General features: G+C 35.2%; 1 protein-coding gene across 1 annotated transcript in view; it reads left to right on the top strand.

Moving 5' to 3' along the window:
- Positions 1–7,492: 7,492 nt before the first annotated feature.
- The window catches only part of LOC126886789 (lysosomal acid glucosylceramidase-like), an 89,946-nt gene continuing 84,609 nt past the window's right edge, over positions 7,493–12,829 (top strand). Inside the window, exon 1 of the mRNA XM_050653840.1 lies at positions 7,493–7,573. Within this exon, the coding sequence (XP_050509797.1) occupies positions 7,525–7,573 (49 nt within the window). The 5' untranslated portion in view covers positions 7,493–7,524. The remainder of the gene's footprint in view (positions 7,574–12,829) is intronic.

The following is a 12,829-nucleotide window of genomic DNA, read 5'->3' as shown; positions in this document are numbered from 1 at the left end:
GACAGCTTATTAAATGAAGAATTTGACAGACAGCCTGTAGAGTCAACGGAGACAGTAGCAGCAATGGTCACCAAAATAACCAACGAGGAAGTGGCTCAAGCGCTTCAAAAAATAAAGAAAGGAAAAGCGGTAGGACCAGATGATATTCCTGGGGAAGTATGGAGAGCATTGGGAGAGACAGGAACAAGGTGGCTAGCAGGTCTATTTAATAGAATTATGGAAGTCGGACAAATGCCAGACGAATGGAGAAGCAGTATACTGGTACCTGTTTACAAAAACAAGGGAGATATACAACAATGTACAAACTACAGGGCTATAAAACTGCTTAGCCACACCATGAAAATATGGGAAAGAGTAATTGACAGACGGATACGTGAAGAGACCGAAATATCCGAGAATCAATTTGGCTTTATGCAGGGTAGATCAACAACAGATGCAATTTTCATTATAAGGCAGTTGATGGAAAAATACAGGAGTAAAGAAACAAACGCTCATATGGTATTCATTGATCTTGAGAAAGCATATGATAGAGTCCCTCGAGAGATTCTGTGGTGGGCACTCAATAAGAAAGGAGTCCCTGGTGAATATGTAAAGATTGTGAGGGATATGTATGAGGGAGTAACGACTAGTGTTAGGACAGGTGTGGGAGAGACTGATAAATTTCATGTGAAAGTAGGATTGCACCAAGGCTCTGTGCTTAGTCCGTATTTATTCTCATTAGTTTTGGACCAGATAACAGCGAAACTACAGGGTAACATTCCATGGTGCTTAATGTATGCTGATGATGTCGTGTTAGTAGAAAATAGTGAAAGAGACTTAGAACAAAAACTGGAACAGTGGAGACAAGCTCTGGAGGAAAAAGGTTTAAAACTTAGTAGGACAAAAACAGAGTATTTGGAATGTTCATTTAAAGATGGAGCTACTACAAATAAAATGGTATCTTTGGATGGTGAAATGATTGTGAAAAGCAATAGTTTTAAGTACCTAGGATCGGTATTACAGAGTAATGGAGAAATAGATGGAGATGCATGCAGTAGAATTAGGGCTGGATGGATGAAGTGGAAAGAAGCGAGTGGTGTGTTGTGTGACAGAAAAATTCCAATGAAGCTGAAGGGAAAATTCTATAAAACAGCCATAAGACCGGCTATGATGTACGGAACTGAATGTTGGGCAGTGAAAAAGAAAGAGGAACAACGAATGCATGTGGCGGAAATGAGAATGCTTAGATGGATGAGTGGAGTGACAAAGAAGGATAAAATTAGAAATGAGTATATTAGGGGAAGTCTAGGTGTGGCACCAATTGATGCCAAAATGAGAGAGCATAGGTTAAGATGGTTCGGTCATGTTCAACGTCGAGACGTTAATCACCCAATACGAAGAATAGCTGAAGTGCAGATTCCTGGAAGGAGTAGGAGAGGAAGACCAAAGAAGACCTGGGGGGAGGCGATAAGGCAGGACATGTTGGTAAAGGGGATTAACATTGATATGACCCAAGACAGAATTGTGTGGAGAAATGCAATTAGGGAAGCCGACCCCGCATAGGGATAAGGCAAAGAGAATGATGATGATGATGATGATGACTCTGTATATACTATTTCATCACTAAAACTTCAAACATATTATACTGGCTAATTCATAGTTATCAAACACACTTTTAATAAAAGTCTTATATACAGTGGATGACGTTTGGGTGAATATTATCCTAAAGGACCCCGCAAAAAGCTTATGGAAAATAAGTCTCAATGGACTTCGTTCATACTTTGGGATAGTACCCTTTGAAGCATCCTGATAAAAAGTTCTTATGGGCACAACTCAATCGTATGAAGGATTTTCAAGATATAGAGGCCCAAACTCGGAAAATTATAATATTTACGGGGTATTCCAATTCCATGACTTACTGGTTATTTGGCAACATGTAGAAGTTTGGATCAAGGAAAAGTACTAGTAGTCTATGATTTTTTCCTGACTATCCAATGGCGACCTTTACTTTGACCCTGACCTTCAACGGATATCATCTTCTAGGGTTTCGAGAGTTTCTGGCATTAAATTGATATAAACAGATTACTCATGGGTTTTTGCCATCAGAATTGACCTCCGGATGACGTGGTGGCCAGAGCCTCTGCAAGGGAGTCATCTTCTAGAGTTTCGATGGTTTTCGGCAATGAATTGATGCAAATGAATTACTGGAGGGTTTTTTGAGGTCGCTATATACGAATATGCCACCAGAACCGAATCCCGGAGCACCCGATTTCCAAGGTCAATGAAAAGGGCTCCTGGAGTTTCGAGGGTCTTTGGTACTACATTAATGCAAACGGATTAGTTATAGGTTTTTGGGGTTGCTGAACACGAATACGTGATCAGCATAGACACAGGAGCACCTGGTGCCTAAGACAGGTTATCTTCTGGAGTTTCGGAGGAACTAAATGGATTACTCTTAGGTTTTTGGGGTTGCTGAAATGCATACACTATCAGATCCGACCCACGAATCACATTGTGCCTACGGCACAATGTTCCAATATTTGAAGCAACAAGTAAACAACAGAATATAAAATTAATATAAAACCGTCTTTATATTCTGTAAATAATACCAAACTTGAGCACGTTGATCAAATTATTTACAATAATCAGTTACATTTTAACACAGAGAGTCTTGGATATATTAGATTCAGAATAGAGCAGACCAGAGCCTCTTTTAGAAGGATATCCAAGGTATTATGTAACAGAGACCTACGTGTTCTAGGTCTTACTAGTGTTGAGTCTTGGACTGTGAATAAAAGTGATCTAATTCACCTTGAGACTTTCGAAATGTGATGCTATAGAGAATTTTAAAAGTTTCGAGGGTAGAGAAGATTCAAAACTCCACAATACTAGGACGTCTCAGCAAGAATACTGAGATTATAAAAAGTAGGTATTAAGAAGAGAAAACTGGAGTATTTTGGACATGTAATGAGAGGTCCCAAATATAAGTTGCTACAGAATATTATGCAAGGAAAAATAGCAGGTAAACGCAGCCCAGGACGAAGGACTATCTGGTTGAAGAACAGATTGTTATGATATTAATACAAGCATGCAGTTAGGGTGGCAATGAATAAAATTAGGGTAGCTATGATGGTAACAAACGCTCCGAAAGGACATGGTACATGAAGAATAAGATATGGAGCAAAACCTACATGGTCTCTCGGAGAATATATTTGATGTTATTACTCCTTCACCAATTAGCACTAATTCTGCTCGTTTTCCCAAACCTATACCGCCCCACACTCCAATTGAACCTGCAGTAAAAGGTACAGTAGTATTAAAAGGTATTTCGTCCTACTTGGCATCTATATAACCTTTCCCTACTGTGGATGAAATTTGCACAGAAACAGATCTCATCGATAAAGAGAATTTTATTTTAAATAAATTTTTTTCTTCTTCAGCTTGTTTGCATCCAATTCTGAAAATAGGCCTCGCCATGACTTCTCCATTCTTCTCTGTTTTGTGCTATTGGTGCCAGTTTCTCCCCATCTTGCTTTGATGTGTTCTTGCCATTGTTTTTGTGGTGCTCGCGTGGTCTCCAATGTACAATGTTTCTCGTCCTACAATGCGACGTGTTCTACTTAGTTCCATTTCATTTGCGCAATTCTTCCAATTATATCTTCCACCTTCCGCTTTCGTATATGTTCTCTTAAAATACTCCTAACATAGCTCGTTCGATCGCCCTCTGTGTCGGTCTCAATCTATTGGCTGATAGCTATGTAAGTGTCTTGGTCTCAATTACATAGGTCATAACTGGTAGAATACAACAATAACAATACGTACAACAATAAATAATAAAAATAATATAACTTATGCTATAATATAGATATGTACAAATATAATATTAAGACTTACTGATGTATTAGTTCCAAAGCGTAATCAACGTTCTTACCTAAAAGAAAATAAAATATAGTTTAGTAATTTTTCTGATGAGTAAATATAGTTTCTAATGTCTACTCTGATAACATATTATTTCGTAAAAAATATAGATACACAGATTTAACTGCAACCCCCAAGGTCACTTGCACCGCATTAATGAACATTTGTCGTGTCTTCACTTGGCGGTTGCAGATAAATTGAATCATTTATTTCAGAAAGTGGTCAAGTCACAAGCATCTACTTTTGAGAAAATCAAGTTTACACACTGTATACATTCAACAAAAATCACTTTATATAAAATAAAAATTCTACCTAACAACCTGGAGTATTTGTCAAAAATTGTTGCATTTTTAAAAAATGTATCTTGTTAATTTGTTTAAGAAAAAAAAATTAATTTTTTGCACTCATTTTGTCAAGATTTGTCACTTGGCCCCTTTCTGAAATAAACGATTCAATTAGTTTTACTGTACTAGTTAGCTAACCTAAGGCCCAGCGCAAATTGAACGTAAGCCAGACACAACCTGCGTCGGCCGGACGAATGACCCGTGCATTTATTTTTCTAGCGTGCCGGCCGCATATTGAACACAACCCAACCCGACCGTTGGCTATCGACGTGGCGAATAGAGACGGGCAAAATCAGTGCAGATATGTAACGGTTACTTTTGATACCGGTTCTCAGTGGTACTGAGTAAAAATACTGATTACAAAATAATGATGTATCTGATCCTTGGACTGAATTGAGTAGGCAACTTAAATCGGTATTTCTGTACTTATAACTAGTAACGTTTTAAAAATATTTTGGACGTCCCTAGTAATCGTAGTGGTATGACTTTCGAAAACATCGAATTTGATCATAAGCAGGTGCATAAAAAATATCTTCCACTGAGTATTTTATTTCTGCACATAATACCTACATATTTAAAATAATATCTCCCCTACTGCTCGGTCATAACCCATATTCCTCAGTTTACTGCTCCGATTACAATCATTTACAATAATTACTGCAGGATCGTAATCATTTACAATTACTGCAGGTCAAAATAATTCATAATCCCTCCGCTACTGATCGGTCATTAAAAATAACACTATGTGCATATTTCATTTTTAATTTTTAAGAATCAATAATATAATATGTAATAAACAAAAATGTAGTATGCCGACAAGTTGAATTTGAGGGTAATACGATATGTTTATCGATCACGGCTTTAAGTAACGTGAATAATTTTTCACCTTATTTTTCTAATAATGTGTTTTTGTAAAGGCATAACTTTGATTATTAATTTCGTATCGCCGCTTATTTAGTCTACCAAAAGTTATCAGAATTTAATGACAGAGACAACGCAGTTTTCACTCGAGGTGTTGACTATGCTAATATTTTATTTATCATAAAAAATTGTACTTAGGTACCATCCATATTCATTTCAACGTTCCGATGACAAACGTTCCCAAGCGAGACCTTTGAAGGAATGCACTGATAGTAGGATGCGCAAAACTGTCCACGCAGTTAGCCGGTGCAGTTTGTGTCTCGCTTAGGTTCAATTTGCGCCGGGCCTAAGAGAGGCATACGTCTGACGAAGGATTGAATAGCTGTTGATGATGATGAGTTGGCTCACAAAACTTTTAAATAAATTTAAAGGCCAAGTAAAGAACATATGTAAGAGAGGTATTTGTCCTACGTAAGAGCGTAGGCGAAAATTTTGGACCAATGCTTTTTAAACGCATTCTTTTTTTTTAAAGCTGAGAAAACTAATAAATATTTTTGACAGCTATAAACGCAGAATGAAATATTTAGTATATTGTACAACAAGAGAGAAAAAAGACATATTTCTCACGAGCGCAGAAGTTTGTTGGCACGAGCCGAGATACGAGGCGAGTGCTGAAAATCAAGCGAGGGAGAAATATGTCGTTTTCTCACGTGTTGTACACTCTACTTTTTCTATTCGTTTTTTTCTATGGATGCGTTTTTGTCAAGAGTTCAAACTTCTAAATTTAATAATTTAGGTGATTTTATGTAGATTATATGCCAAACTTGAAATAAAATACCTATTATACACATATGTGGGTACTTAATATCCTTAATATTTATATACTTTTATTTATTTAAAATTATAGTTACCAGTTATATTTGAACAGTTTTGAAAGGTAATTCCTGGTAAATTTTGATTTGACACATTTTATTTGATAAACATATTTGTGTTTATATTGTGCATGTTACCGTGGAAACCGCGTTTCTACGTATGGAACCCGTGAGAAAAAATATTTCTCACTGCAATGGCCGACTTTTCTCACATCCTGAGAAATTGTTCGTTTTGAATGTATGTAAGTAGTGAGAGAAGTTGCACATTGTATAGCATCTGTAGAAAAACATTATTACCCATCAGTCTTATTCAGTCAGTCTTATGGCTGTTTTATAGAATTTTCCCTTCAGCTTCATTGGAATTTTTTAACAATGTTTGTCACACAATACGACAAATCGCTTCCTTCCACTTCATCGATCCAGACCTAATGCTACTGCATGCATCTCTATCTCTACATTACTCTGTAATACCGATCCTAGGTACTTGTTCCAGCTCTTAGAGCTTATTCCAGCTTGTTTTTGTTTTAAGTCACTTTCACTATTTCTTATTGACACTACATCATCAGCATACATCAAGCACCATGAAAGTACCATTAAGCACCTTGTAGTTTCGGTGTTATCAGGGGCGGGATTACGAACACTCGATACGAATCGAATCCGCCATGTTCTCCCGTAAGGCGCTATGGGAAAACATGGCGGATACGATTCGTATCGAGTGTTCGTAATCCCTATGCTGGTCTAAAACTAATAAGAATAAATACGGACTAAGCACCGAGCTTTGGTTCAATCCTACGTTCTCATGAAATTTATCAGTCTCTTTCACACCCGTCCTTACCCTAATCGTTACTTCCTTATACATATCTCTAGCAATCTTTACATATTCACCAGGCCTCCTTTCTTCTTCAGTTCCCACCAACTCACTACAGAATCTCTAGAGAACCCCTACCATATGCTTTCTTAAAATCAATGAACACCATATTATGAGCGTTTGATGCTTTATTCCTGTATTTTTACATGAATTGCCTTATAATGAAAATTATATCTATTGTTGATCTGCCCTGCATAAAGTCAAATTGATTACCGGATATTTCGGTCTCTTCACCTATCCGTCTATCAATAATATTACTCTCTCCCATATTTTCATGGTATGACTAAGTCATCATTCAACTATCTATTTTCGCTAATTAACAACTACTGTTATACATCACACTAACATTTTACTACAAGCATCTTTAACGAACCTACATATAAATTTGATAATTTTAATGAATGTGTAAATATGTATATTATACCTATATATTCATTAAAATGATCAAAATATATTTATATACCGCAAAAGAACTATTATAGTTAACCTATTTGTGGCTTTTTAAAGAATACTTTACTTTGAAGTAAAGTGCATAAATTGCAGCAAAATTGTGTGGTTTAAAATCATTAATAATTATATTATTTAAATTTTTAGCAATTTAAAACACATTTTTTATCGTCGACCATATATGATTTTAGTATATTAACTGCAGTGAAAATATTTATTAGTGTAGAAAATCAGTATGAAAAAATTTGAGTTATTGTACAAAATATTTTATTTATTAATATATGGTGAGTACATTTTAAATAAATGTGAACATTACATGACTATTTGGAACCCTTCAATATTCAACCATTACATTCCCAATCATACCCATCATACAAGAGCTATAAACCTTACTATCCCTAGATACAGGCTTACTCTAATAGAAGGCAGTCCACTATAAATAATCCGCTATCTTTTGGCCTTCGTTCTTTCAATTTCGTTTGGATCTTCAGTCGTTTTTTAGGCTTTTAGCTGCACTACAGGACTTACTGTAACATAGAGTGAAGTCTACCTACTAGGGTGGTTCAAGAACTTATGTGAAAAAGTCAAGTTGAATGTAAAAGCCAAGGGACCCTCCAATTCTTTTCTAATTGATTAAAGAAGTAAGCAGCCAAAATATGAAAGCCATAAGTCACGTGGAAGGCAGTGCTCAATAATGTTTAAATAATGAAAACGGGAATATTTTTATCGATTTTTGAAAAAATTACAAGACATGTTAGGAGACAAAAACTTAATAATTTATTTGTTTATTTTACATTGGAACCCATGTTTAAAATAAGTACATTTTATAGTCAAGACCATAATAAAAATGAACTCTTTAAATTTTGTCTTTGGAAATGGATGGTTTCTGCAGGCTTTCTAGAACGGCCTTCTTTGTTGGCTCAGTCGGGACTTGTTTTCGATTAGCCTCTACAATCTGCAGTAACAGCTGTTTTTCGTCCTCATAATTTGTTATGAGTTTGTTAAAATCTTGAAATAGTTTTACATCTCTTTCTGCGATGACCACTGTGGTTTTATTTACTGTATTTTTCTCTTTAAACTCTGGGTCCTGTTCCCATTCACTTGGGTGCTTGTTTAAAAAGCTTTGCATAATGTTTAGCTTAGTAAACAACAACATTGTTATACTATTAGCAAAATATGCCAATTCACATTCATCACTTAGGAAATCAGCATTTCCTATAATCATCCTTGGCGGTGCCAGGATAGATATATTATTCACTATGCTCACTTGGTTTTCAAGGCTCACTTTATTTTAAAAAAAGTGATAACCCGACAATTTCGTCAGATAGGTACCACAAATGTGGCTGCAAGGCTTTTTTGATAGTTTTAGCTATATCTTCATCAATGACGCTGTATTTCCCAGCTTCTTTCCAAAAAATTAGGTCGTTGAAAGCTGCATTGGCGCTGATTGGAGCCTAAAACCAGTTTTTCACATACAGAAGTGCACCGAAACGAATAAATCTGTCTAAGTTTTCTTTCTTCTTGTTTGTGAGATGGTAAACTCCTTGACCTAAGAAAAAGTACAACTTATATGCATAAATAACTTCCACTATCCACCGAGCGTGGTGTATAGGCCCAGGTGCTCTCCAGTGAATTTTTTCTATTGGTTGTCCCAACACCAACAGCGTCAGTTCAATAAGTTCTAGGTAGTCATCTCGAGGCTGGTCTTTCTTACTAAGATGATGTAGCAAGGACTCGATGGCACTGTTTTTTAACTCAACTTCTCCAGGGGGAAAAATTAATGGTGTGTAATCTGATCGATCATCTGCATTCCATGATTACTTCAACCTTTTAAATATGGGAATTTCAGGAGAGCTTGAAGGTTCCAAACACAATGCAAATACTTTGCTCAAAATGATTTCCATTATGTGATGGCGACACGGCAACCATAGAAGTTCTTTATTCAGCTTATTTTCAAGGAAAGTGCAAGACCAGTACTGACGGCTGTTGTGTCAAAGCCCATACCAATGACTTTATCATCGAGATTCCATGTTTTAAGAGTTTTAAGTACTGAATCTCCAGTGTTCAAACCTGTTCCACTAGCCAATTTTGGTACCCCCAGTAGTCTCTTATTTCCACCAGCATAGGAAACTAGTACTGGTAGTCTATCTAACTTTTGTGAACTTAAAATATCGGGGAGGATTTTGCTGTCCCAATTAACAACAATTGGTTCTTTGATGCCTAAGTTTGATTTAATCTCTGTTGAAAAATTCTGTCTTGCTGCTTTTAGTTTCCTTTCTACAGAACTTCTTGAAAGCGGTAATTCTGCAGGATCATGTCCAAATATTATTTATGTCAAATACCCGAAACTAACAAATATTTGATGTTTTATAACTCCTTTCCACCCCGGTACCCTTATGTTGAAAATGCTGAAAATGTTTAATATCAACTGTAATAAAGAGATCAACAGCTTTGTTAACTTCTGAATCTTGAAAAACAAACAAACAAACATTTTCTAAACTTAAGTGTTTTACGGAAATTTATGAAAACTAAATGTTGTTAAGCACTGCTTTCCATATGTTCTGGAGTGTAAAGATTTGGCATAGATTATTCTTTTATTAGATATAACAAAATCGGAGGGTCCCTAGGTTTCTTAAAAAAAAAATTCAGTTTTTGGACCACCCTACTACCTACTGACTGAATAATTTGTTTTTTTTTTCATTTTTTCTATTATACTTTGATATCCCTTCTGATAGTTTTTGCTAACATTAGTTATTTTATTTATTACCTATCTAGCTAGAAAACTACCTCTGAGAACAGTTAGCTAGGGCAATGATTTCCATGATTGTCTTTGTGGTGGTGAGGAGGAGATATTTTAGCTAAGGTTGATCTCCTCACGATTTTAAGTCAATCGTGGGTTTCAAAATGATACAACTACGCCAGTCAATTGGAGCAAGAATAGGATATTACCTCCGAATTCTATCCTACTGCATGGATTTTAATGAAATTTTGGGCCTAGCTTCTAACTTATCTCCTAATTCAAAGTCTACCCTATGCCGATGTGTGCTTTTATCTTGGGGGTGGTTCCCACCCCTTCTTAAGGGTGGAAATTTTTTTGGTTAAAATTAACACGGCATTCGCTAGAGAACCTAATTCTAAGCAAAAACTGTGCTATAATTTTTTTTTAAAACTCGATACTTTTTAAGATATTCGTAGTTGAAAATTTGTCATTTTCAGTAGTAATAACCCAAGGATATTGATAATTGTTCGAAAACATTTTATAACAGATTTCGAAAGCTTGTTGCTTGGAAACAGACCGACGCCGTAGGCGGAGATCTGTTGCCTGGAAGCAACAAGCTTGAGAAAGTTGTTAAAAAATTTTTGAGCATTTATCAATGTTCGAGGGTTATTCGGATAGAAAATTTTTTGCTGGTTATGAAAAAAAAATACAGAGCAGAAACAATTTATTTAAATGTGCAATTAACAAAGGAACAATTAGAAAAATTTAATGAAGATCCAGACATGTTAGTTTCTATAACTGATGAAGATGTATTTCCACTACGCATGCTGTTAATAATTTTATTATGATGTTCTTCGTCAATGTTCAAGTACGGTTTTATTGAGTTGGGATTGTTATGCCCCGTAATTTTTATAAGCTCTTGCTCTTGAACACCACTTTTGGCCAACCAACTGACCGCGGTCGATCTATTGGAGTGATTAGTAATTTTTTTTTCCTTGGTTTTCAAGCCAATCGCTTCAGCAGACGTTTTTGTCCAATTTTGAATCATATTTTTTCCAATGGGCATATTATCATACCAATGATCATTTTCGGATTTCCAGTAACGATTTGTTCTTAGGAATAATCTATCCGTTTTAATATTTGGGCCCCTTTTTGATAACAATTTTTTAAATAGTTGTTTTCTATTAAAAATTTGCTGTCAGTACACCTTCTTGAACCACCTTGGCAAGTCTTGCTGAATACAGGGTTATATTGTACTCGATTTGTTACAGAACCATCGTTATTTGTTTCAATACAAAAAAAGTCAATCAAACAAGCAGTAGCTTCCCCACCTCGCCAAGCTAATTCTACTGCGGTTATGTGATAGAATTTCCGTTGTAGCCCTTAAGGGGTGTCTTCGTTCCACAAATTTATCATTTTTGTTATTTCTACTGCACTCAATGCCTCTGAACTTTGTTTCCTTTTACAGGGATCCGATTGTAGTTTTCGTCGTATAGAATCGCGGGCAGCTCGCGCTTGTTGAAATACAACGCTTTTGAATGGGTCAATAATAACTTTCATTTCCTTATAATACTTTTCTTGTAAAAGCTTACTTGTTAGGTTCCACATGGTTTTGACAGTAGCTTCTTTAAACTCTGTACCATCTTTTCTTCTCATGTTCACAGCCCAATCCTTTAAAATCGACGCCAATTCTTCCACCGTCCGATTTCCCTCTAATTCATATTTTCTATCATTGCAAAAGTCCATAAACGCTTTCCATACAAATTTTTTACTGTAAACAGTATTCTTTGGTATATTTGATTCGATAATTTCATTAATATTCTCATCAGTATTACAACCAAATCGTGACATTTTGAAATATTGAATATTTGAAATGTCAAAATCGAAATGAAACGAAATGTAGGTATCCATAGCTACATGATTGAGTGAAAACAGCCCATGGGATCTGTTTTCAGTATAATGTTGGTTTTATTGGTTGTATTCAATCAGATGACCACAAATTCATTGATTTCATTGGATTTCTAATAGAGCAAAAAATTTTCATTGAAACATAATACCTTTTCGAAAAGTTTTTTGCGAATACCTTAAAAACTATGCATCTAACTAAGAAAACTATATTAAACATTTTTGTAGGTTACAAAAAAACAAAGAGACACTTGTCTTAATAAATCTTCTAGTTATAATACAAAAAGAGATATGGTAGGTGAAAATAGTTTGTTTTTTGGTACATTCTCAAATTGGTGTATTCAACTTGAAATAACAGAGAAACGGTCGATTTTAGGTGTATAATGCTACTAATACCTTTTGTAGTCCTTGAAAAGACCTTTAAAATGAGCTATATTAAAGGTCCATTATATTAAGGGCCGGTTGTTCGAACGCTAATAAACAATGATCACTATCAAATATTTAATTACTGTCACTACTGTCAATGTCAACTTTGGTTGGGTTGCTGAAAACATAATTGATTATAATTATGAGATTAGTTAATTAATTAACATAACAAATATTAACATAATTGATTAACTAATTTCATAATTCTACTCAATAATTATGTTTTCAGCAACAAAATCAAAGTTGACATTGACAGTTGTGACAGTAATTAAATATTTGATAATGATCATTTTTGACTAACGTTCGAACAACCGACCCTAAAACTAAGCGAGATATGCTGCAAACAAAATTGATAACTAATTATATTTAAGAAAAAATGCATTCCACCAAAATATAAATAATGCATCGTTTTCCTTCCACAATTCCTTTTATTATAGCGTTACTTCTATGTTCAAAAAGTTGGACGGGTTTAAAATGAATGGTTTTTGAA

This window comes from Diabrotica virgifera, chromosome 6, assembly GCF_917563875.1.
Source record: "Diabrotica virgifera virgifera chromosome 6, PGI_DIABVI_V3a".
Taxonomy (NCBI): domain Eukaryota; kingdom Metazoa; phylum Arthropoda; class Insecta; order Coleoptera; family Chrysomelidae; genus Diabrotica; species Diabrotica virgifera.
Note: the sequence above shows the minus strand (reverse complement) of the source record. Positions and strands in the feature narration are given on the sequence as shown.